Source organism: Hemibagrus wyckioides, linkage group LG03, assembly GCF_019097595.1.
Source record: "Hemibagrus wyckioides isolate EC202008001 linkage group LG03, SWU_Hwy_1.0, whole genome shotgun sequence".
NCBI classification, from domain to species: Eukaryota; Metazoa; Chordata; class Actinopteri; order Siluriformes; family Bagridae; genus Hemibagrus; species Hemibagrus wyckioides.
In genome coordinates this window covers 15126380-15153452 of record NC_080712.1, presented here as the reverse complement: position 1 = coordinate 15153452, position 27073 = coordinate 15126380, and the positions used below count along the sequence as shown (strand labels likewise).

Below are 27073 nucleotides of genomic sequence, written 5' to 3'. Positions count from 1 at the left end.
TGGCATGAGAGATGAACATAATTTTAGGTTAACAGCGAATTAGCCCATTTGATCAACCGTGATTTGTTAATGATTGACAGTTTCTCTAAATTTGGTGAATCCTTTTCAGAGACTGAAACATTGTCATGTCTCCCTTCTGACACAAACTGGACAGATGCTCGCCATTCGAACATAAATGCCACATCTTGCCCTCTCAAGCAGGAAGTGCTTGTCTGCATGTCCCATCCTTACCAATTTAGCCCTCTTCTCCCTCCTTCCTCCTCTCCCTCCCACCCTCTCCATCTCTCATGTGCAGTAAAAAGCATCCCCATCGTAGGATTCAGGCTCTAATTAGTAACCCTTTGAGTTGAGGAGTGTGAAGCAGGCAGATGTACGGCGATGGATGAATGAAAGGGAAACGGATACATGTGCTTGTTCTCGGAGCTTTCGCTGCTAAATTGGCTCTGATGAATCCCATTTTGCAGCACAATTAGATTAGAGAAAGGAAGCTGAAATCAGCGTGGGGCTCTGAAATCAGTATGACGCGTCCTTGATGAAGCCTTTATTGAAACGAACATGACATAATGGGGATTGGTGAGGCCCTGATATCTGCTGAACCCTATTCATCACCTATAGACCTTTAATCGAGGACGTTAACCCTGAGATTAGGCCTCCGTATGAAAGATACACACACTTATCCATTCATAAATAAACCAGAGCAATTTGAGATGCATTGTATACAAGTGGATGCAGCTAACTCGGATTCGGAGATGTGAACTGGCCCTGAGGGAAGCAGCCTTTTGCACAATGGCTTCGGTCTGTAACACTCCGCTAAATGCTAACAAATTGGCCGAGGGACCGGTGTGGATTAAACAACTGCACCTACAACTCCCATTACACAGTAGGCACATACATCCATAGAAGAGCTTGCGCTCAGTCCACTGTGGGCTGTTAGCTATTATAAGTGCTGCTATATAAAATGCTGACTTCCAAGTGGATGAGGTATAGATTTACAGCAAAGCCTTAGCCTGCTGTTTTCAAAACCGAACAATGAAGAGCTCTTAAAAACATCAAGCACCAACGTCTGTGAAGGTTTGACAGCTCGAATGACCCAATGAAGCCTGTTGGGTTTGTGGTGAAACGTCTTCAAGATTAAACCACAAGTTCAGTCCCTTTGATCCACTACTACGTCTTGGTCAAAACAGGCATCTCAGATAGTGTACAAGCAAAACTATCTGCCCTTGAAGCAAAAGCAACACAGATGCGCTTTGTGTTTGCCCTGAAAAGCATGTTGTGGATGGCATGCATGTTTAATGTAGCTGGCTGAGCTCCAGATATGTGAGCTCGGACGTGGCGCACCTCCTCAGGGAACATGCTATGGATATTAAAGCAGGAGATGGCAGAGAAAGATCACGATGGAGTCAAGTTGAGGTTTGTAATTCTTTCGGTATGCAGTTGGCTGTGAATCGTGGTGGTAGATGGAACGCAGGCAGAAAGAATAATCAGTAGAGATGTGTAGTTGTGCCTCTGACATTTCCATACACGCTCAGAAAAATATACCAAACTATACCTTGGTTCCCCTTAAGGGTGTAGCTTTCATCTTTTGTACATTGGATCTTTTATTTAAATAATGTGGAAATCTTTAAAACAAAAATTATGTAAGGTACCTAACTGGAGAAGGTAAAAATACAGTTGAGGCTACCAGCCCAGCAACAAGGAAAAAATACCTTTTTTTCTGAGACTATATGGTCCAGATAATGCTAGCTATGTGAAGCGCTTGGATTAGGTGTTTGAGCCTTGAGCTTTGTTGCCTCTACAGTCCATGCATAATGCTCTTTTCGCGCTGTGCAACGGCTGAAAAATACAATTTGCACATCATTTGGCTAACACAGTTGTGTTGATTTAACTTATTTTCCTGCTAGTGATGCAATTCAATTTACAAAACAAAGATGCTAGTGCCTGAAAATGGAATATGTCACCAGCGTTAGTGATGCACTAAGCTCAGTACACAGTGGTCCCATAACAGAGTGTTGATATAAAGGATAAGGGGGAGAGGGGAAAAAAAAAAAACCTCAGCCTCCTACTCGCATTGCACTATAGAGCTTATTCTAACCTGTCAACTTTGTATCATAATATTGGCACAGTATTTAATGGAAAAGGTTATCCCAGGGAATATGAGTCTCCTCATTCCACAGAGCTGATTGACCCACATGTCCAACAGCAGGTTGTAATACAGAGTTATTGTTACTTCAGTGGATCACAGTGTCACAGAAATGCCTGTATTAGTTTGAGAACATGGTCGTCTTTTATTACATGCTCCAAATTTACTCTGTAATTTGTGTATTTGCACATAAGTGGAGATGGATTTTATTGTAAGCACTCCTGTCCTGCAACAGGAAGAAAGCCAAGGCAGTTAAAGCCCCTCTTTGGACCGGTGTTGCCTTTAGAAAATGGTGAGAACTTCCTCTCTTCCTTCATGAAGCGATAAGGCCAGGTGCCTGTACGGATTACACTGGCTAAGCCCTTATCACCCCAGAAAACTCACTGCCTGCTTCAGCGTGCCTGCCCTCCAAAATCAAGAGGAAATATTCCACTTTTAAGTGCTCTTACTCCCATTGAAAGTCATTACTGGGCCAGAGAAGGACAGGTCTATTTTTTTTTCTTTTTTTTTTCTTAACACTAGGCCATATTTTAATATTCAGAGTGGTGCAGGTGGCTGTCAGTGCAGTGCTGTGTGACACATGGTGGCATGTGTCATTCTGTTCATTAGGAAAAAATGCTCATGAAAGAAAGCTCTTCAGCTGTTGTTAACTCTACAGTTATTGACTTGCTATGGAATTATCGAATGGTGGACGCATGCTGAGTGTACAGTGTACCTTTCTGTTAGATGAAGCTGCCTCATTAGCAGAAAGTCATTTTGACGCAGCCTGCCCTGTGTGGTGCCTTAAACAAAATGCAGTCTAGACTGAAATGTGCTGAATCTGTGTTTTTGAAGATGCCACAGAATGTCAGAAAACTACTAGTTTTGAATGTTTTGGGAGATTATGTAGAGAATGTTTCATCTCAACCAGCCAGAAACTTTAATGTAAAAAGTCAGTGGGTGGAGCTAAGATGCTGTAAAGTCAGTGGGTGGAGTTAACCCCTTGTTAAGTGAATGGGCATGGCTAACGTGCTCTAAAGTGAATGGGTGGAGCTAACTTGCTCCGAAGTGAATGGATGGAGCTAACTTGCTCTGAAGTGAATGGGTGGAGCTAATCTGCTCTAAAGCAAATGGGTGGAGCTATCCTGCTCTGTAGTGAATGGGTAGAGTTAACTTCCTCTATACTGAATAGGTGGAGCTAACCTGCTCTATAGTGAATGGGTGGAGTTAACTTGCTCTATACTGAATGGGTGGAGCTAACTTGCTCCAAGTGAATAGACGGCGCTAACTTGCTCTATAGTGAATAGGTAGAGCTAACGTGCGCTAAAGTGAATGGGCGGAGCTAACCTGCTCTATCGTGAATGAGTGGAGCTAACCTGCTCTAAAGTCAATGGGTGGAGCTAGCTAGCTCTATAGTGAATGGGTGGAGTTAACTTGCTCTAAAGTGAATGGGTGGAGCTGACCTGCTCTAAAGTAAGTGGGTGGAACTAACCTGCTGTATAGTGAATGGGTGGCACTAACTTGCTCTAAAGTGAATGGGTGGAGCTAACTTGCTCTAAAGTGAATGGGTGGGGCTAACTTGGTCTAAAGTGAATGGGTGGAGCAAACCTGCTCTATATTGAATGGGCGAAGCTAACCTGCTCCAAAATGAGGGATTATGGAGGAAGTACTACATTTTACTTTTTTTTTTTATTCCAGAAATCCAAAGAACAGGTTTGTTTCCATGATTGAGGTCCTTTATTGTTTTATTTTTCTTCCCTCTTTTTTCTCCTTTCTACTTTTTTTTTCATGTCCTTCAAGAGACACTCCTCTTCTAAGTATCCATCACACAGCTCTGCAGAGAAAGACCTGGGCTTTTTGAAGTTTCATTGAGCACTCTATTAGGGTAGGAAGCAGTGCTCTGAGTAGGCTGGAGTTTGTCCCTCATTAGGCTGCGCTTCCTGACAGTGTTTGCTGCTCTTCCACCATGATAATCAATCCTCTTTGTGGTGACCACTCCAAAGGTGCCCTCATTATCTGCCTCCATCCTATTGATTATGGTGATGAAGAATACGTTGCCATATTGCACTCCGTCTCTGTTATGTGTTATGTAGTTGTGTGTACAATATTAACGGGGGAGAAATCGGTTTGAGTCGAACAGCTCTCAGATTCCGTTCTAATCACCAAACGCCGGCTTGGAGGGAAGTGTGGAAATTATGCTGCTTTTCTTTTTGTATATATGATGCTTTTTGAAATTCATGGGGTTGAGAGTTTTAAGAAAGGTATAAAGATATCAAGCATGGGCCTTTTAGACAGAAAGCTGCCTTATAAATGGCCAGACATTAAAGTGAAGACGGTAGAATCAATAAATTGTTTCATTTCGTTTGTAATTTTTTTTTATCCAGGGATTAGGGAGCAGTGGCGAGAAGTTAAATTTCACAGCTCCAGAATTGGATTGACGGCCTAGATGAGGAAATCGACTGCTTCTCCCGGGCCACCCTGCCTTCTTTTCTCATGCTTTCTGAAAGGCTTCACTAAATTTAAGCTTTCTCTGGATTTTGTACGTTGCTCAGCACAGATTGCTTTAAGTGGCTTAGGGCAATTGCAGTCGCTTGGTTGAGACTGAGAGAGAAAGAGAGGGAGAGAGAGTGAGGGCAGGAAGGGAAGAGAGCATTTAGCCATGCAATTACAGTCAGAGTGGCTCCATGAATCCTCTCTCTGTCCCTCCCTCACGCTCATTTGCTCTCACTTTCTTTCTCAGTTGGAGGATACTCATCCATGCTGTTCCACAGAGCTAGCGTACAGCATGGATGACTTTCACCCAGCTGTTCCACCAATCAGAATCTGAAGCGTGCTCACCTCTCCATGTGGCATCAAGACATGAAACCTTCCATATGCTCCTCTCATACTGTTTTCGCCAAATGTGAAACGTGTGTACGAATCTCCTGAAAAGCTGTTACACATATGTTGTCATTAAGACTTTTCCAAACGCGTCGGCTTCCCTAGCCGTTTGACGGATAGCTCCTTAAGCATACTTTTCATTTAAAAAGTTGTAATCAAATCAGTGAATCATTACAAATGCCTGATGAGAGCTGTTATTGTTGTTATTGTTGTTGTTTTCAGACTCTGATCTCATGAGTGACATCCTCCAGAGATTTATGTCTGATGGCTCTAAGGGCAAACAGTCTCTCGCCTTGGCCACCACACTCTAATTACCATGGCCTTGGCAGATCAATCCCCGATCTATTTTCCCCCCCTGTCCCCCCCACACGAATGTGTCGCTATAGCTGTGTGTGTCTTTCCATTAGCTCGCTCAATCATGGGCTGCTGATGAGACAGGGCGCAGTGTGCCTTTCTTATTGGCCCAGGTCCAAGGCCTCGCTAATATAATCCTCTCCATCGATTACATTCTGTTGACTTTCAGGAGATTTTTGTCGAGGAGTAATTAGGATCCTCCCATCCCCCAGCTGTTCGGCAGGAGCCGAGCACGTCGACGCTGCGCACACCTCACTCGAGCCTTTTCTCATGCTGTCGCTTATCATTAATGACACTGAGCTCCTTTCATTATGCTGTTGTGTTCCGTACAGTGCTGAGCCTGACATTTTCATGAACTCTTGTTTGAGAATTCGCATCTTAAAATAGTGAGGAATAATGAGAGTGTTCTGTGCCAACGTCCGTGTCCTAATTTGCGGATCCTGATTGTGCTGTAACCTTATTACTATTCTGACAGGAGTCAGCAGTCAAACGCTTCAGCATTAGGAAACGAGTTAATTAGAAATAACAGCCTACAGATTGGCCCTTGCAAAGCTATTCCAGGTGATAACAGCTTAAGTATCATTCAGATGAATTTTAATTGAAAGCAGCGTTGATCATCATTGCCTGTTATCACAATATTACAAGAGCTTCATTACATTTCCAAAACACCCTAGGTGGGAGAACAGGCGAGGACATGTTGCATAATTACATGCGTCTGTGAGCTGGTGGCGTGTGTTTTGAAAGGATAATTGCCCGAACTGCCTGATGAAGCCACCACAGTGGGTGCGGTGCTGCAAAAGTTTTGCCACCCACTAAGAATGCGTGGGCCATCTATGTTTTTTTTTTCTCTCTCCCTCTCTCTCATTTCTAATTTTTTACACAGCCTGTGTTAAACAGCCTAATTTACTCAGTTGACTGTTACACTCACCAAGCGTCTGTAGTGCCTGCCCTGCCTTTGATAGATAGTTAGAGCACTACGACTTTCCTATTTATCCTCTTCTGATTAATGAAGAGGCTTTGTACAGTGCAGGACAGTAAATAACCAGCTGTCAGAGTTCAAAGCTCAAGTTCAAGGCGACTGCTAATGCTGCCCGAAACGCTGTCCGAGTTCGAGAGGAGCGTATTTTTCTTTGTTTTTAAGATCTTGAATAGAACGCTCGACTGCTTCTTCGTGTTTCCTCTTTTCATTTGTTTTGACCCATTGACCTGGGATAACCTCCAGGACCAGCATTCTGTGGTGAGGTAGACGTAGCCTGGCTGCACTGTGCTTTTGTTTTATAGTCATCTTAAAGCTAGCCAGGTCTAACATTAGCCCTCTGCTAATGTTTACATAATGGATGTCAAGTTGGCGCAAGGAGCGCGGGCCATCAAAACACACTGGCTCATGGAGAGTAACACACTTCACCCAGCTTTGCTTAACCATTTAAGGAGCTTGACCTAGATTTAATAATGACCATTTGAGTAGTTTTCCCAATGCTAAAGAGTGTGGAAAACATGATCTCTCTCTCTCTCTCTCTCTCTCTCTCTCTCTCTCTCTCTCAGACTTGTTAAACCTGATTTTTTTGGTTCAACACATTTATGCAAGAAGTGGGTCATTTACACCACTGTACTTGTTATAGACTGAGTTTTATTACAACGGACACTCAGATCCCAGTGTAAAATAGCCGTCTGTTGACCAGTTCTGTGTATGTGTTTGATTTGCATCTCTGGCTTTGCCTTTATGAATGACTGATGGCGTTATCAAATACTTGTGCCCACACTAACTTCCATCATCAGGCGCTGACAGGAGTTGTGGTTGTTGATATTTACTTCGGGGGCTCTCTCCACAGGTGCAGTCAGATGATTATTTAAGCAGCCATGAATCATTAATGGCCCACTTTTGCATGCACTCTTATGTTTCGAAGGAGCGCCTTCCAACGCTGGCTGTGCAGGATCCCGAAACGTGCTACGGCGCAGCTTCTGTTTCCCTGTTTAGCCCTGACTCCAGCTTAAAACCGTGCATTGAGTTTGACAGCCTCCACACTGCACTGGATGTGTTTACGCATTTGTTTCCTGCACCGTTTCGAATGGGGTTTGACAGGCTTGAAGAGAGAGAGAGAGAGTGTGTGTGAGTGTGTGTGTGCAGGATTAATATGCTTAATGCTCCTTTGGAAAGGCTGAGACTTGTGTAGAATACTGTATGTATCTACTTAAATCTGGTGGCTGTGCTGCAGGGGACTTGGCTGTTGACTCTGTAGTATTTGGCCTCGCTGCTGTTTCAACTCAACAGCGCAGACTTTCAATCAATCATACTGTAACATCTAGACAAAAGCATAAACTAACAGGCTCACTGTAGTGATTATTAATCCCAGTCTCATTAATTTGATTTGTTAATTACTTTATCAGTTTTTATCAGCCTGTTATTCTGACATGACATCTCATTTCTCATCGAGTTTTCCAGCGATAGAGGACGTCTCCTCAGCAGAATCGTTCCTTTAAGACGGTGCTGTATTAACAGTTTACACACATCTGCCTCTGTTTTCTAATGTTGACTGCAACATTGTCCCAATGTGGCATCTGTTTCCAAACTGATGTGCTAAGCAGACTGTGCGACTCATCGAGGCGAGCCTTCAACAGCGTTTTCAATTTACCTCTCAAACTCCTCCCATGCTGTGGAGCAGGATGGATGCGCGTGCTGCCGCGTCAGGTGCCTCTTTGTCTTGTCCAATGCATCAAGCCTCGTCTTTTTTTTTTTTTCTGGTCCCAACAGCAGGTGAAAATCTAATTATACCAAGATGACAAGAGGAGGTGAGCTGTTGCCATATTTTAGCAGCTCTTAATTGTGTGCTAAAGAATCTGTCTGGTGCGCTCACTCCCATGCCGTGACGCACGGTGAAAAAGTTGCTCTCGTCAAAAGTCAAAGAAAACGCACTCTTTTGATTATGTTTGCATCCCCTGCTAAGCATAGTTATCACTTGTATATTATTCTTTGTCATGTTGAGAGGCAGGAGGACATCCAGCAAAGAAAACACCCCACGCGCGTACACACACACACTGTAAAGGTAGTACATACTGAGAAAAACCCATTTCTCTGGGGTTCTGTCTTAGAAGAATCTGGATCTATACTGATTTATTACATACATTAGTCCTGGCATCTCAAGGATTTAAGCTTTAAACCTTTTGTCTGCCTGAAATCCTCTAAAAATTCCTCACTCCTGCTCCCCCACCACCGTCTTTGCCTCCTTATAGCAAATTTTTGGTAATGGCTCTCAACACTTTACACAAGTTGGAGTTTAAGCCATTGATCTCTCTGTCTGTGCAGAAATCCAGCTCTTCTAATTACAGGAACCCCAGCGGACCCCCGTTAGAGCTGCGATGCCCATCACTGTTAACCTCCTGATAGGGTTAATGCCTCAGGTTTGAGGCCCTCCTGCTCTCACCTTTTCCAGCAGCTAATGTGCTTGCCGTGCCAGTGTAATTACGACCTGTCTTATGGTGGTGCAAATGAGCGCTCTGGGCCTGCCTCCCCCAAGCTGCAGAATAACACACTCCACCTGAAGTGCCAGAGCGAAGCGGAGTGGGCGAGGACGGATGGCTTTCCTTAATGGAGCGCTGTGTGTGTGCTTACGTCCGTGTGTTCATGCGTTTTTGTGTGTGTGTGTGTGTGTGTGTGTGTGTGTGAGAGAGAGAGAGAGAGAGAGAGAGAGCGCGCAGCTAATCGCGTCACGCGCCGCAGCCCAGATACATGTCAGCTTAATGGAAGCACTGATTATTTATTTATGGACATTATCGCTAAATTGCTGATTACATATTTTTCTAGTGTCTAATTTCTTTACACAGTCATTTTTAAGCTTGAGGAGTGTGTCAGCTCTTCAGAAAAATTGATTTTTCTTCCCCTCCCCTTCCCTTTATGGCTATTAGAGATGAATATAATAGTCTCCCTCTCTCTAGAGGAGAGTGCTTAAGTCATCCGGTAGATGAGACGTGCCGTACCTGCGTGTGTGCCGCTGTTCAGGACAGCCTGATTTCCTTTGAGGATTAAAGTGGATGACCCCGAGTCTAACCCCGATGTCGGTTATCACAGTCACCATCAGCACCTCTTCTGTCTATTGCCGTCATAGTCGTGTCTTACCGAGCTGACATTCTTCTGTGAGATTTTCCGATATCTGAAATGTCCAGCGGACCAACGGCTTGCAGGGAAAAGCTATAATCACATAATAATAACTGCCTGCACTCTCGTGAGCTGGATGCTGCCATCTCATAATAGACTGATCTCTTAATCAGCTACAGACTTTCATTTTGGCTTTTCATTTCGAATAGATACTTGATTTATATATTTTTTTCTTTAAGCCCCGTGGTTTGATTGTCGAATGTCATGGGTTTGGTGAGGGATGGTGTTCTGTAAAAGACTTGGCAAACCTGTTGAGCTTTCATGTCACAGACTCTGTCCTGTTAATCTGAGCAGCATTAGATAAGGCTCTGTCAAACATGTTTCTATAGACTGGTAAAAAGGAACCAGATGCCGCGTGGACTGTGAGGAGTCTGGCGTCAGGGTGAGCTCTGAACATCAAACAGATCCTCAGAGGCTTTGGTATGCCGAATCCTGCTGCTCTTCTCTATTAAAATGGATTTATCATCTGTTTTATTGGGTTAATTGACTCTCTCAAAATGAAACCAAATGGAAAATATGCTCACGGGGAGAAAAGTAGTCTTTATATTTGATAAAGATTTTTTTATGCCCTTTAACCATTTAAGTAGTCTCCTAGCTATCATATAATAGCGTTACACAACCCCACTTAACTGCCTGGTATCTCTCGAATTATAGCGAGTGATTGACTTGGCCAGCAAGACTCCACTCTATAGCAATGTGTTTCTATTTGTCGATGACAATCATCCACTCCAATCCAGTGAGGAAGGGACTTCCAGCAGTGCATTACTCTTTAAAGATGGCCGGCACAACAGGCAGGTGTCAGGTCAGTGCAATCAGCCAGGAGCACAGCGCGTATCGATCCCTCCAGCAGCACTCTAACCCAGATAAAGGCAGCTTATGACAGCATGTGAGAGAGGGCAGCTCTTCACAACTCAGCCCAGGTCAGAGCACAGTGGAACGGACCAGGAAAAACCTGTCAGCACATGAGCAAAGTGTGTTTAACACAGGGGTGGAGAGCGCTAAACACAGGCCTTTGAAGAGCTGGAATAAACTGAAGCAGATGTCTAGTGAGTAGGATGGCTACGAGTGTGTGTGTGTGTGTGTGAGAGTTTATTTATCCTAGGTAGATGGATTTATTGATGACTGACAGCACTGATACATTGTGCATGCGTCATGCTTTTCTGTGTCCTCTCTGAGGCTTTTTTTTTTTCTTTTTGCCCCGGAACTGACGTCCAGGGCAACTTTTTGTAAGTGCGAGTCTGGTTGTGGTAGTTTAAAAGCAGTGCTGGTTCTCTGAACTTCCCATGTGCTTTTTGCATGCTTCCTCCCCACGAGCCTGCGAAGTGCCAGAGAAGCGCCCAAGTTGAGCACAGACAGGAAGAGGAGTGTGCGTCCATTAAAGCGGCCTCCTTCTGGCCATCTTTCCAACTTCAAGCGGTGTAACATTAAAGTTCCTATAATGCAGGGGGCCATTTTTCCCACCTGACGCTCACACATCACAGCCTAGGTGCGCTAATGATGGGAGAAGTACCGACACACACACACATAAAGACAGACACACACCATTAGTTCAGCTCAGGCAGCCTTCAGAAGTCGCCTGCACCCCAGCGGGCCTCGTTCTGTCTAACCATCCTTATGTTTGTCTCCGGAGATCCATTTCTACATGGTTCTGTGGCTGACGCTTTTCAGCTTAAAAAAAGCAGCTTCCTCGTAGCAGGCAAGCGGTAAAGATTTGCATCAGACTCTGGACTTTGTCCCTGCAAATAGCCTACAGTTGACGGCAAAAGTTTATTTTGTTTTATTTAACCTGTATTTAACCAGGGTAGTCACACTATGATAAAAATCTCTTTTACACGCAAGTACCATAGTTACCACAGACAACATACACAGGATGTGACAGATTTCACTCCAAAACATTTCCTCTAGAAATAGCTGAAAATCTGATCATGAGATTAACTGCATTCATTACAAGTTTCTGTACAGCATTCCAGATTTGTTTGTGCAGTTACTTTAAAATTTAAGGAAAGAAACTATGGCAGTATTTCCTCCAAATAAATAAATAAATGAGTTAAAGAATAAATAAATAAAAAATCCGTATTCTACAACAGGATCCAAAAGATAGAGAGAGTAGTTTGAACAGAATTCCAGCTTCTACACCTGGTTTGGTTTGACTCCAGGGTACGAAAACAGGTATTTACAAAATTATTAGATACTGTAGCTGCGTCCCAAATGACCCACTATGTACTATAGTACGCTGCGTTCTGCACCATCTAGTGTATGAATTTTAGAAGGGGAGTATCATCTCGAATGAAACAGTACTGTTTGTTTTTTTTTTTTTTTACTACCCAGAAAAAGACGTTTCCTTGTCCAAATGCATGTTGCCACTAGTTTTAGCAGAATACTGTGAATTTTTTAAATGTTAAAAATCAATCACACAACCTGTAGGCTCATTTAAAAGATATTCGTTTGACGTCTTGTTCATCGGAGTGTCTTCGGCCATCATAATGAGGTGTTTTTTGGGGGTTTTTTTGATCCAGCGTCAGCACCTGGAAGCTCCGCCCCCTTCTGCTATGTAAGCAAAGCTATAAAGTGTCCAAAATCCTAAAGTACTCTTTTTTTTTTTTTTTTTCCAGTTGAATAAATGCATCATCGGGGGACTTGAAGTGCACTTCTTCATGTTGGAAGTTACAGCATGAACACACTACTCGCTCTTTACTACACAATGGCATAGAGCAGTGCGTAAGTGAGAGATTTTTCGGACGGTTCATTTTCCTGTGAACGTCCTTTGGTCTAGTGGATGCTTCTCTTATCTCTACTCCACTTCTCAGTGACTTTTGATGGACTTTTCCAGACTTTTGCTTCTCCTAACAGAATTGTGGTTATACCCGCTTTATTCCTAATTAGGGTCACGGGGGTCTGCTGGAACCTATCCCAGTGCACATTGGGCAGAAGGCAGGGGTACATTCTGGACAGGTCACCAGTCCTGGTTATACCATATTCTTTTCAAATTTTAATTACAACTTTAATAGCACTGTAAAATATTCAAAGTTTGGGATTTTTTTTCAATTGCAGAACCCTTTTCCTGAAATATTTTGATAGTTCCTTGGTTTTCATGACACGGTTTGTTTAGGTTTGTTCTCTAACACACTCTGGGTTCTTTTCAGGACCAGGTGTATTTATATTGAGATCAGGTGAGAGTTTAATTGCACACAGCTGAACTCCATTCAACTAATGATGTGACTTCTAATGGCTGGATACACCAGAGCTCATTTAGAGGTTTCACAGCAATGGGGGGTGAATATTTATGCAGTTTTTCTTTTCTATTCTTTTCTTTTCTTTTTTTTACCTAAATAATTTTGCAAACCTTATTGATTTAATTGATTGGACTATCTTGCGTCCATTCGTAATGACGTATAATCCCACTTCAGATCCATTTGCTCGGCTAGAAAAAGCTATGCAAAGTGCTAGGGGTGTGAATACTTTGCACCACATTTTACAAGTAGCACCACATTGTACCTACTTGACATGGAGGAATTCTAGTGACGGTTAAGATGGAGTATCAAAAAAACGGACCAAAAGAGGCCCTCTTCAGAATGCTGGAACACAGTCAGTGTTTTGTGGTGGTCAGTTAATTTTGTCCTCATGCCAAGCTGTCTGTTTTATATCTGCTGTATGTAATATGCTGAGTCTTTTTGCCCTGGCTGAGCTTCTCAAGACGTCCTCATGATATCTCTGCCAGGGAGTATTTATAAGCCGTATTCTAGGTATCAGCGACGCTAAATTTCCCTGACAGCTTTGTGCATGCTTTATATCGCAGACTTGGGAGAGAAAATGAGGACATTTTGTTATGACTAACACTATAGATATTTCCCATAATGTTCGCCCACTTAACACATTCTGTTGTGGGCCATGCAGCCAGACGGCGCTTTTTGATTCCTCTGGTGAACGGCGTAAAAAGCTGACACAGTCACAGTAAACACATGAAGGTCACTTCTCTCCTCTTTCCACTCTCAGCCACAAAAGCCTCATCTGTTTTAATGGAGTGTTCTCAGAGCGCCTGTGTTAGCCTGTGTAAAAGCACTAGTCTCTCCATGATGTACCCTTTGCTTATTCTCTCACTCGGCCTATTGTGTTCCCTCCCGCTTTTTTTTCCCCCCTCTCCCCTCCTTCCCTCCTTCCCTCCCTCCTGCTCACTCCTATACAGTGCCTCTGAATTATTCTCAGTGCAAGATGAACTGTATCGAAGGTACAGGGCCAGTGTTTGGTTTCAGGTTTAAACGTGAAGGTGTTTCCTTACCTGCTTCGTATTCATTCTCACAATGGCCCGAGTAGACTCTCTTGTTTCTCAGTAAGAAGAGTCCAGACAAGACCTTTGTTTTCCACTTCATCAGATGCTAGCATGCTTTTTTTTTTTTACCTCCCCCTTTTTTTCTTTCCCTCCTCCTAGAACAAGGGCTGGAGAGCAGCCATCTCTTTGCTCTCAGACGGCTCTCTTAGGCCACGCTAAGCCACTGAGAGGGGAAATCGCTCCATGTGTTTGGACTGGATGTCTTGTGCTTGACTGCAGTTCTGATACAGTCGGGGTAATTCAGCGTGCTAAACAGTTTTTGTAGAGTTTTAGTCCTGACAAACAAACTGCTCTGTGTAAAAGTTAGTGATCTGGGCTGTGGCCTGTTGGCACAATCGCATCAAACACTGCACATTTTTTGCCAAGTGCACCTGTTTGGTGTGCTTATACATACTGCAGTGCTCTGTTTCCTGTCACCAGTCAGTGTGGTGTGGAAGTGGTCTTCAGGGAGCGTGGCTATTTGTGCCGGTTTCTCTGCATCATGAGTTTGATCAAGGTGCCCTTTGTTCTATTAGACTGTCTCCATGACCTCTGTGTGATCTCTGATGGAAGTGCTGCTATTATTCTGGACTTCATTTGTCATCATTCCTTCTTATCTCCTAAAACGTTAATCCTATTTGCAGCTCATCAAGCAGTCCATTATACAGAGCTAAACCCTGTTTACTGCTTTCCCATGTAGACATTTTGTTTTCTTGTAACTGCTGCTCTCTCGGTGCGGTCCTGAGCGTTCCTCGCTCTCTTTCATCCTTATCATTGTTCATGCAGACGGAGAGATAAGGATAAGAATGAGCTCAGCACCTCACTCCTTCCACTTATTGCACTGCCCAGATGGGGGAAAAAAACTCATCGTTTTTTGAAAACGATACCCACGCAATGTGTTTATATTCTAGTGTTTGCATTATGGTTGATTTATGTAAGCACACCATCGTGTTCAGAGATGATCTTCGAAAAAAGTCATATGCACAGTGTTGTGGGGTCTAATGACCATCATTTCTATCTTCTTGTAGGGTTTCTTCTTGACCGTGTCCTTGGAGTCGATCCTGAAGGTGGCGAAGCACGCCTCGGAGAACAACAAGATCTTCTGCATGAACCTGTCAGCTCCCTTCATCAGCGAGCACTTTAAAGATTCCCTAATGAAGGTCATGCCTTACGTGGACATCCTGTTCGGCAACGAGGCGGTGAGTCAGCCAGCGTCAGCCTGCAACACAGGCTTTATAGCACAGCATGTATGCTGAGAGAAATTTTTGGAAAAGAGTAAGTTAGAAAGAATAAATGGTTTTAATGCTGTTCACATTTGTGGCCAGTTGGGAATGCTTGTTAAAATTTGCATTAGATGTTTTATTAGTTTTTATAGCTGTTTTAAAGATCTCTGCAGCGTTACTTTTTTATTAAAAATAACAAGATCAATGAATATGCAATTTGGGAGAGGCGCTACATTCTCCCGCTATCCTGCAAAACCTAATATCCTTAAATTAGCGTGCCTGCTAGATAACCTTTAGTAAAGCAGCTCACAGTGTCCCAGAAAGACCCGAGACTCTGTTTAAAATCATTATATTCTCAATGGAGTGTTTAACATTTATACGATGACGTCTTTCTCAGGTGAACGTTTCAAATTCTACTTTGATGGGAGCATTTAGCTTCCCTTTTAATAAAAAAAAAACCAATATAAACAAACCTTGTAGATTATTTTACATGCTAATCAGAAAACTCAGGCGTTATACAGAGGAGTGGCCAGGTTCAAATCAGTTTTATTTGTATAGCACTGTACAGAATTCTAAATATTCGGGATGTAAATTATAATAAAATTTAAACTGATCTCTGATGAGCAAGCCAGAGGAGACGATGGTGATAAACTCCCTGAGACGACATGAGGAAGAAACCTCGAAACAAACCCATCCTCATCTGAGTGACAGCGAATAACGTGATTATAAATAATTCCCCTTTTATATCTGTGTACTATATTTTCAAAACCAGGAAATTCGTTCCGGTTTTAACTTGAAGTCTATTTGGTTGAAGTCATCATCTATCCACTAATCAGTTCTCTACGATGATGCACTGGAAAAACTCTTAATGTACTGATTATGTGCATGTAACAGCGTTAAAGAGTAAAGAGGAACATGTGAAATTGTGTTTCTTATTAAATGTGCACTGATTAGAAGGAGAGTTTGTGTACACAGTTTAGCTTAGCCCATGATTTTCTGTCTTTGTCACATAATCCCTGTGAAGGTGCCATCAGGGGGCTCGACATTCCACAATCCCCTTCAATTACTCTCGTATTTCATGATCGGTGAGTGCCTCTGTCTTCTGGGAGTCATCACGCTTCCATAGCCGCAAGTGAGTGAGTGTGTGTGTGTTGTAGCACACTGTGACAGACAGGCAGTGTGGTAAATTGTGTTTGTGTGTGTAAGACTGCTGTGCGTCAGGCCTGACAGGCTGAACCACTGCGGCTTGCTCTGGATCTCCTCTCAGCAGCACCGCAGTTCTTCCCTCCGTCCTCTGACACACTAACGGCTGATTAGATATTAAACACCAGTAGTCCTCCCAATCACCCAGCTCCCACTCGGCCTTCTCGTGGCAGGAACAGCTGTGGTAATCCATTTAAAACCAACATGGCCACCACCTCCCTTTTAGCTAAACTAATGAGATAATTAGGCGTCTACACGTACAGCTCCACGTAGCCCGTTAGAGTCTGCGCTTCCGGCAGTATTAATGCATTACTCTTGCGGAGAGTTTTGGCAGCTGGATCTGGTCTGCATGTGAGAGACGGGCCTTTATCTGCGCTCACAGTGTGGGCACACTGAGCTCCTCGCCTCCTTAACTGGCACGCATGAAGTGTGTAATATCCAGGGAGAAGCACTGGCCTAATTGAGTCCTTCCCGGCTTCACGACATAAACCAGAGAAAGTGAAACGTTTCAGGAAATGTAATGGCCTCCAGTTAGGTTAATTAAGCGAGCGCACAGAGCAGTCCGAGCCAAAACCAGATGGCGCTCGAAAATAACACCATACACATGCTTACTATAGCGTGCGCACAGACACACACACACACATATAATCACAAACAATTTGCCCTTCGTTTGCCAGCACACATGATAAAATTCAACAACGTGAATTGTCATTACAGATGAATTTGTGCAGTCGAGGGCTCAGACAATGTAGAAAAATGTCATGATTAATTGGAACAGAATGAATAACCCTGACTGATGTAGTGTAAAGCAGTGATTAACTCCAGCGCAGAGCTCAGATTGTTTTAAATAACAGGGGAGTTAAAGCTATGATTGCTGGGAGGTTGCGAAATGATTGAAATTGCTCCGTTTTCAGCTTATGAGACAGCGTGAGAGATAGAGACAGAAAGACGAGGACACAGAGCCTGAGAGAGCTGGCTCATTGTGTAGATCTGCCCAAAGGCCTTTTCCCAAAGACCTCGGCCGCCCCCGTCCAGCGCCGACATGAATAATATTATTGAGCTCCTCACTGGTCCAGACCAAAGGGGAAATTGGAGGGTTGCTTTCTGACATTTGCCAGGACAAAGGGATGTACAGATAAACTGGGACTCTGTTACACAATCTGTGTGTAACAGATCTTGTGTGTTTGTCTGCATGTGTCTGTGATGCTTGTGTTATTTATATTAGTCACAATTGAGTCACTGATTGCAGACTCAATCCTGTGCAAATAACTTTTGAGCTTTCATCTTGTGTGCGTGAGTATTTGTGTGTGCGCACACATGTGGCTGCAGCGATGATGTAGCTCATGCTTTTGTGTGTGTGTCTTCCCTTCCTGTTTGCATCTGCATGACAGGCAGGTCGTGAAAGAAGCCTGAGGCAGCGAGAGATTCGCATGACACTAGGCCTGCATCCCTCAACTGATTTAGCCCCAGCCACACACACACACACACAGACACACACACGCACACTTGAAAACAGATGTCAAGTGCCACAGAGCTCACTGACATTCAAACAGGTTCTAAAGCTTTGAGCCTCCACAAGCCTCTTTTTTTGGCCCCGTGCAGCCACAAGACTCTCCTACAAACTTTTAAAGCATTTCCTTCTATTTTGCAACAGAGATGAACATTGTGGATTGCTGAGCAGAGAGAGAGAAAGAGAGAGAGAGAGAGAAACAGGGAAGGAAGGAAGTTGAGAGTGGAGGGGGTGAGGTAATTAAAAAAAAACGCATAAGAGAAGATGCTGTCAAGGGAACTTGAGTGCAGGCTGTACACTCAAGTAGTCTCCCATGGCATCACCCACAGCACTCAATTAAAGCCTGACTATCTGCATACGCCTCCTGTGGAACGGCCGCCAAGGCGACATTGTGAGAGACACAATTAGACTTGTTAGAGAGAGGGATTTACTTTCCTGACTGCATGCACTAGTTGTCAGTACTGTTCCTGATTCGCGCTCGTTCTCAAAAACAAGCACTGATTTGTTTGTTAATGTAGCAGTTTTATCATTTTGACTGAAGGCTTGGCTACGCTGTGTGGAATCCAAGATCTCAAGCAACGTAATCTGCATGTTACCTAATAACATATGCACACTTTTGCACAAATTGAATACAGTCCGTGACCTGCATTATGTTCCTACAGGTTGCCATGCCCTGATAATCATTTGGGAGTTGCCTACACCATTACTGTGTTTGTGTTGGTTAAATAAGGAGAGATTTCAGCAGGGGTTTTTTCTTACTATTGAAAGAAAGAAATAAAGCTTGAAAGCGTTTGACGGAGGTGAGCGCAGTGAGGTGAGCAGATGCTTCTAATAATTTGTTACATCTCGATAGTTTGGAATAATATTGTCAAAAATATAAGACAAATTCAGTGGCTGTGCTAGACGTGCTGAACAAAAGCAGCAGTCAGATACTGAGTATCTCCATAAGTGGTCAGACAAGCTGACCTGTGATATTCATGTGACTGTCGTGGTGCAGGTCTTGAATGTAAACACGGGACACAACCTGTTTTAAAGCATGCCACCTTCATAATCATCAACAATGTTCAGACTGGATATAAGCTTAGCATCAATACATTTCAGATATTTAGAACAATCATCTTGTCCATATAAAAGGACTCTAACAGTCTGCAAGCACTATATAACTTCATGGGTGCAAATATTTCTAGAAATAGTCACGTTATTCAGTGCAGGAAGGTTTCATTTTGAGTCTGGTTCCTCTAAACGTTTCTTCCTCATGCCGTTTCACTGAGGTTTTCCTGGTTTCCTTGTTAAACATTGACATCTATATTCGGATTTCTGTGAAGCTGCTTTGTGACAGTATCTATTATTAAAAACCCCGTGCTAGGAAAATAAAATAGCTGTTAAAAAAAACAAAAAAAAAAACAAGGAAATGTAAGATGCCTTCAGCACAATGCTGCTTTTGACTGAATCTTGTGACTTATAAACTTTCTCTGAATTCCTGCTAGCATGGTCTCCTCAGCGCTGAGTTCAGCATATGACATCAGGGTCACCGTGGCTGCTCACACAGTCAGTCAACAGTAACTCCGATATCGCTCCACTACTTTAAGTGAGTTTACTTTAGATCCACACAGACACATAAGTTAGTTCAATCTGTAAGATGATCTATAACATTTCAGAGAAAGTAAATGTTAGCTCACTTGCTGCAAACAAAACCCACTTTCCTGTTTTTATCCCCACTTTTTAGCTCATAAATGTCAGAATTCCACTTCCAGGTTGAAAGGAGAATAATTGTACAGCCTGTAAATGATTCCAAAGTGATTCGAGCCACAATTCAGAATGACCCAAGAGAGTTTTTATTTATATATATATATATATAGTATATTGAGAAGAAAATGAATATGTAGATTCAATACACATGCTGTATATATAACTAGCAACGAAATGAAAAACTTCTCTTTAGACATGTGCATAATAAGAGATAAGTATAGATAGTGTAGAAAAAAAAAGAAAAGAACTGAAGCTAAAACTGAGTAGTGTGTAAGGCATGTGTACAAAAATGTGAACATGCAAAATATGTTACATTACAAAGTGTTACACGTAGCAACAATACAAAGTGGCAGTGAGTGACAAGCGAGGCTTTATAGAGCCCTGAGGGATGTGTAGGGTGAACATGTCCGTGTTAAGGAGTCTGATGGCCTGGGGGAAGAAACTCCTCCTGAGCCTCTCAGTTTTAAACAAAAGCGCTGGGCTGATTGCAGCAGACTGTGCAGACAGACAGACAGACAGACAGACAGAGGAATGGGTGGAGTCCTGGAGGCTTTAATGATAGAGTGATGCAAGATGTTGACGAAAGCAAATAGTTTGAGGAAAGATGACTAAGATCACTGCAATTTATTACCCAACAATTAGTAACTGTTTAAATGATCCTGGAGGATATGAAAAATACTATATAATACAATGCAATACTAATAAAACAGTTGTTGATGTTCGGCGTAATGGTATTTATCCCATGTAATAGAGAACTGTAATAATATAGCTTGCAATGTGTAAAATAACAAGCGTAGATAAACAAGTGTCAGAAAGTAACGTCAAGACCACACACTGTTCATGAAACACCACGAAAAAGCCTCCAGACTGCCATTTCAGGCAACACTCGATAGATCCATGGTTTGTTGGAACACAGTTTTCATACCTCAGAGGGATAGTCGATGGTTTGCGTGCCGCTGTGGGATTCCTGTAGGGTTTGTGCTGGGAAAGTTCACCTAACAACTATAATCTGTGAGCTCAGGAGCTTTTGCCCAGAATATCCTTTAGCGCGAGCCACAGAAGCCATTTTCCACTGAGGGAGGTGGACAGGGAGGCCCAGGCCTTGACAAACACACACACTACCTTCAGTGTGTGTGTGTGTGTGTGTGTGTGTGTGTGTGTGTGCTAGCAGCACAGTAATGATGGATGGAAGAGAAGACACGGCACTGAGGGCAGATCAATAGCTGCCACCGCGGCCGGTGTATTTCTTTCACAGCATCTGAGTGCAGGATGTCAGCTTGTTGTTGCCAGTATGATTTGGAGAAGTTTAACAGCAGCATGCTCTGCTGCACTATATATCAGCCAGCTTGACTTTTGGCAGCTCTTGTGGGGGACCGAACGCTTGGAGTACGTCCCATCGGATTTGCGGACTTGTGGAACTGTGGCTTATTGAGATTTTTTGCTGCTTCGGGTTCTATTTCAGTCTATTAGACAGAAAGTGTTTGCATTTAATTAGCATTAACTTCTGTTTAATGTTTTCATAGTTGCTATAATGGCCAGCCTGATTTCTGTGACGTGCGATATTGTGTAAACACACACACACAGTCATGCACACTTGAACAAACACACAGTCACATGTCCATGCTGTCACCCGTATCTCGTGTCATGGAACAAGGGGAGGACTGATGCGTCTCCAGGGAAGTACCTGTCATTTCTCTAATGAGATCATCATTCCCAGTGTTCGTCTGACTCTGCTGTTGCACTCACCTGTCACACATGACCAGAGAATTCACAAAAACCAAGCAGCTGAAAGCCATTTTTTGTTGTTTTGAACACACATGAGCTACATGTAGGCAACGTAAAAGAGAACAAACTACCTGAAGCTGTCTGTCTGCTTCCTGATATCTGTCCAAAAAAACTGTCAGTACAAACATGAGCTGATGTTACAGAGAAAGCAGGAAATTGGACTTATAAGTGTTTTTGTTTTTTTGGGGTTTTTTTTTTAATTATGACATTCATTTTGGTTATCTCCATATGAAGGTTTTATTTGTAGGGATGTCAAACTGAGGAAGGAAAAGAAAAGTGAGAGTTCCAAGAAGAACCACTTTGGAAGATAATAATCCTTAACAAAGAACCCTTTTTCAGAAGTGAGCATGGTTAAAATAATGAACAGAAATGAATTACAGTTTGACGTTCCTCATTATTAATCGTAGTTTGTTCTCAAATGTAACCCCAGGTTAGAAATTTGCTTTTGTCTGAGTTTTGCACTGATTGCAGTTGATGGTGCTTGGCATGGCCAACAGTTATTCAGCATTTGGCTCAGGCGTTTTAAAGCATGCTAGGATGCTGGAGATGGACATTGGAGACTGTGTGAAATAGAGCAGCAGCTGTAGTCATGTACTTTAGACATTAAGGCCTACTTGAGAGGGAGATGACAATCTCCTGGAACAGTAATTGTGGAGGAAATGGATGTTCTGTGGAGCCTTCGCTCATGGCAGTTGGGTGAACTCTGTAGGCTATTCTACTATGCCTGTTCCAAACAAGGTGTGCCTAAGGTGATTCAGTGCAAGGTGATTCAGTGCAAACTGATTCAGTGCAAATTGATTCAGAGCAATGTGATCCAGGGCAATGTGATCCAGAGCAAGTTGATTTTTTACAACATGATTCATTGTAAGTTGATTCATTGCAAGTTGATTAACTGCAAGGTGATTCAGTGCAAGTTAATTTTTACATCATGATTTTTTACATCTTGATTCACTGCAGGTTGATTCAGTGCAAGTTGATTTTTTTACATCTTGATTTTTCACATCTTGATTCATTGCAAGTTGATTCATTGCAAGTTGATTCAGTGCAAGTTGATTTTTTACATCTTGATTTTTCACATCATGATTCTTTGCAAGTTGATTCATTGCAAGTTGATTCAGTGCAAGTTGATTTTTTACATCTTGATTTTTCACATCATGATTCTTTGCAAGTTGATTCATTGCAGGTTGATTCAGTGCAAGTTGATTTTTTACATCTTGATTTTTCACATCATGATTCTTTGCAAGTTGATTCATTGCAGGTTGATTCAGTGCAAGTTGATTTTTTACATCTTGATTTTTCACATCATGATTCTTTGCAAGTTGATTCATTGCAATTCATCACATAGGATTCACCTAAATGCTAATGGAATCAGGAGAACTGCTTATTGAGTTCTAACATTTCCTGCACTACCACATCACTTCCATCTTCTTCCGTAGTTCTTTTGCAATCTTTTTCCTCTATTTGTCGAAATTGTCGTAAAATTTTACTCGCACCCCCTGTGGGACTGGAGAACTCTCATCCAGTTATTACACTGAGAGCCTTAGCTTGTGCTGTGTGAGTAAAGTTTCACTTTTTAGCAATATATTGTTCTAACCTTCCAGTAGCTACCCTTAAAAAGGAAAAAAAACGATATCCTAGCTTTCACCACTGTCCTGTAATCATAGCATGTTACAGTCTCACAAGCATATGTGCTTCTTCATTCATTCAGACTTTGAATATGTGTTTAAAATTGTGTTGACAGGCCTAGGTGTTTGAGATATTACACCATTACACACGACTGTGTTACATTTAACTGATTCTGACCAGCACAATGTGTTGTGTCTTGCCTTAGCCGTTCTGCGTGTATGTGTGTGTTTGACTGGCCTTCAGCTCAGCACGCTTGCCTGTGAATATGTGCATTTAGCTCCACTATATTTACACACAGCCATTAGCCAGTTTATTCCTCATGCCGGAGCCGCAGCTGGAGGCTGGAGCCCACAAACTTGTTTACATGCATTCGTACGTTTCAGTGATGGGCTCAGGGACAATGGCAGGCTTTGAAAGTGATCAGAACATACTCCGGTGCGGTAATAAGGCTGTCATTGAGAGCGATGTCACATGTGCTTAAGTGGAAATGTTTTCTCTCCTACTCTCATCTCTTCTGCTCCATACAGGACAGGAGAGACAGCAGTCAGCGCCCGTGATTCTGGTAATGATATCATTACGCCGAGCAATTGCTTCTCATGCATTGTTTAACAAAGGCACGTTTGAAGTGCTCCGCTCAAACCCCAGACTGAGCTTTCACATGCTGCCAGTATACTGCAAGTGGAACCAAAATGAAGGGAAGGAGATCAAGAGGAAACACCTTTTTTTTTCATGAGCTCTCCAGTTTTATTGTATTTTTATTTATTTATTTTCTATTTGACGTGGACACTCCCCTCTTCACACACTTTTCATGCAGCCAGGATGTTTTGATGACCTCATTATTGCGGCTGCCGCGCTGCACAGAGCGTTTCCTTTAAGAGCTTGCCCTGTGGATATTTTCTTTCTCTTCTAACTGTGTCACACGCTAGTTGTGCACACGGTGGAGGGAGTTGGAGCGGTTAGCCATGGAGAACCACAGCAAAATATCAAGAGCAGTTTCTCACTGCAGCTCACACACTGTCTCACTGGCTACCTGCCATTTATAACCACATCAAAACACAACATCCATCAGGAGCCGATCCCAAATGAGCGTTAACAAACCCTCGAGTGCCTTCAGGGGTGTACAGTACAATACATTAAGCACCTCTAATGAAAGAGGCTCTTGTGTGGAAATGAGACAGAATGCACTGTTAGTGGTTTCAGGTTGTCACGGTGGGTTTCTGTTCATTTGATTAGCCATTGATCTGGTCCTATTTAACGCTTTGTTAGTGGCCATGTTCTTGTTTTACGTCATGATTTACATAAGACACGGAGGACAGGGTCCACTAGCGAGCTGGTCTTAAGTGGTAATTGCAGGAGGCAGTGGTAAATAAAGGATTAGTGGGTTTAAATAAATTTCTCCTGAAAAGCTCTTTGCAGCAAACATCTCTCTTACTCTCTCCCTCTCTTACTCTCTCTCTCTCTCTCTCTCTTTCCCTCGCTCTGTTGTTTGTCGCCCGTCACGCTCCACTTGGCCTGCTGCATTCTCAGGGGAGTACCTTAACACCTCAGCAGTGCTCGCTTTCTTCCCCTAATCTTTCTTTTCCCCTGCCCAGATTACTGTATCGATATCCATCTCCCGGCCTCCTCTAAAGGCCCGTGGCCCTTCACTGACTCGTATCGATGTGTGTGCGACTTGCAGGCTGCGATTATGAAATTACGCCTCAATCGCCCTCATCTGTAACCTACAATGCCACCTTTGTTTGGCTGCTGCCGCGTCAGTGTTTGCCGTGTTTCCCGTGTTTCCCGACAGTCCTAATCCCACACGTAACACAGTGAGAAATAACATCTCCTGACTGCGTGGTCAGTCTGTGCCCCTCTAAGCTCATTGTTTTGCAGCTAGCTGATGATTTGAGAGATGAGTCTCTCCCTTTGGCTCGGAAAAGACTGGGTTTGGTTGAACTGGCTTGCACTTGTACTTAGGTCTTGCCAAGTATAAGCTCTCTAGCTAAACCTGAACCGCAGACCTGCCCGGGCAAAAACTCCTCTGTTCTTCAAGTAAACCATTACAGCCATGTCGTTTTTCTTTGTTTGTTTGTTTGTTTGTTTGTTTTAAGCAAAGCACCTGACTGAGCAAACGCAAGGGGTATCCGGGCATCTACAACCGTCTGCCACTTTCAGAGCCCCGTGTCAGGCCTGGCCAGATGTCAAAGTGGCCAAACCCTGTCCGCTTAGTGCTAGTTTATCCTGTTCAGTGGCTACGTCCTCACTCCCTCAGCTATCATTCCTCATTAAACCACTCTGTCTCTCTCTGGCTCTGGCTCCACACATCTTTGTTCTTTCCCTTCTCTCCAGACCCTTCCCATGAGCCATAAATTACAGAGGGTGGAGAAGGTCTCGTAAGCTTTTTCACCACTGCATGCAACTTGTGCAACTCGTTTAAAAGGAAATCGGGAAAGTTTTCGATGAACGCGCCGTGTCGATTTTCATGCTTGAACTCTGAGTCATCGTGGATGCAAATAATCAGCACAGCTTTCTGAATGGAGGGAAAGAAACACTGTTTTTCCACTAATGAATCTTGTGAAGCTGTGCATAAAGAAGGTTCTCACTGGTTTCATCACTGATTTGTCCTTTTTGTCCTTGTGGTTGAATAACTCCAGGCTTCATAAGGCTTAAAGCGTGCTTGGTGCGGTGCAGCGTTAATTGCACGACAGTTTCCTGTAAGCTCTTTGACGATCTTGACCAGCGAAGAGTGTCTGTTTCAATTTTCCGAAGGGGGCTGAATTGCTGCTAAGTCCAGGAGTTAATCTTGAAATAATACTGTTTAATCACTCTTAATAAAAGCCTGGTTCACCTCCGCTGCCTGTTAGCTGCTGTATCAGATCATTGAGCTATAATTGGTGCCATGAAACCTGGAGGCTTTTCTGCAGGGATTTAGGATTTTCTCCAGTTTATGGTGCAAACCGTAGACCTTACCTTCATGTGTTTAACCTCTGAACCTCGTACACATACACGTTCACTTTCAGACGCGCGTAGATACGCACACATGGGCAGCTTCATAACCCTTCAAAAGACTCTTGAAGCCTGCAACTGGAACCAAACACAAACAACTAAATGTCACATAAGGATATTGTTTACGTAGCGCTCGGAGGATTTTGTTCTCGTCTTAGTTGGAGCCGTTCAGTCTTTCCTTATTCAAAATACATGTGTCAGTTGTGTGAGTGTGTGTGTGGAGTAGATTAATGGACCCGTCTTGTGTTTATTATCCGGCGTTGGTGACAGACAGACTGTGTGTAGCCCTGCTGGGACCCTCTGCCCTTCCAGCCATGTAGCTGGATCCCCCTCCTCTCCATCCTTTAAAGAGCCACGATGTTCCAACTGCTCCCTGGGGTCACACTGCCAAGCAAAGGGCATGACCTAGTGCACACATAATTGGCTTTATTTCTCCATCACCTCACAGCAGCCCTTTATTGCTTTTATTGTTCAGGCTCAAGTGCGAATATCCTTCTTTCAAACGCCATTTGTGATATCCTGAACGCTTAATTCGATTTTCATTTATTCATTCCGCAGCTGCTTGTATTCAAGTCGTACATTTACTGTACATGTACTGTGTTGGTTGTGGATATATATTTTTTTAAAATTTATATGTCCTCTGTGCTGCTTTTTTTCTTTTTAATGTAGGGGTATCGCTGCTTATGTAAAGACAGCGGAGCGTTTTGAAACTGGATCTTCATTTGACGTGTCTTTCTTTTCTTATGAGGGTGGAAAATGTGAACAGCGTAGCGAGGCAATATGACGAGGCAAGCGGGCTTTGGAGATGGGAGTGTGTGGGCTAAGTGAAATGCTATCACTGCGGCGGTGTGTAATTAAGCGTGTGTGTGTGTGTCTTGTTTTGCAGGAGGCTGCCACGTTCGCGCGCGAGCAGGGCTTCGAGGTGAGTGGACATCGGCTCGCACGCACTAAACACATCCTAAAGGATTATTTTTCAGCTGATAATGAAGTTCTTTTTTTCGGACAGTGATTGATGCGCTATTATACTCCCTTGGCCCCCTCGCAGCAGTCGCCATAGCAACCTGGCAGTCGTCATGGTTTCTTTGTTCAGCCAGCGCTGCCGCTCTCTCTCTCTTTCTCTGCGCGCTCTCTCTCTCTCTCTCTCTCTGTGCTCACTCTCTCTCTCTCTCACTCACACACA

At 43.2% G+C, this 27073-nt stretch overlaps 1 protein-coding gene across 3 annotated transcripts in view; it reads left to right on the top strand.

Moving 5' to 3' along the window:
* The window catches only part of adka (adenosine kinase a), a 137916-nt gene that overhangs the window by 93303 nt on the left and 17540 nt on the right, over window positions 1-27073 (top strand). For 2 of the 3 annotated variants that reach the window (XM_058386087.1, XM_058386088.1), the window contains exons 7-8: window positions 14838-15008; window positions 26780-26815. In XM_058386087.1, the coding sequence (XP_058242070.1) occupies window positions 14838-15008; window positions 26780-26815 (207 nt within the window). The remainder of the gene's footprint in view (window positions 1-14837; window positions 15009-26779; window positions 26816-27073) is intronic. The other variant, XM_058386089.1, reaches the window with a different exon arrangement.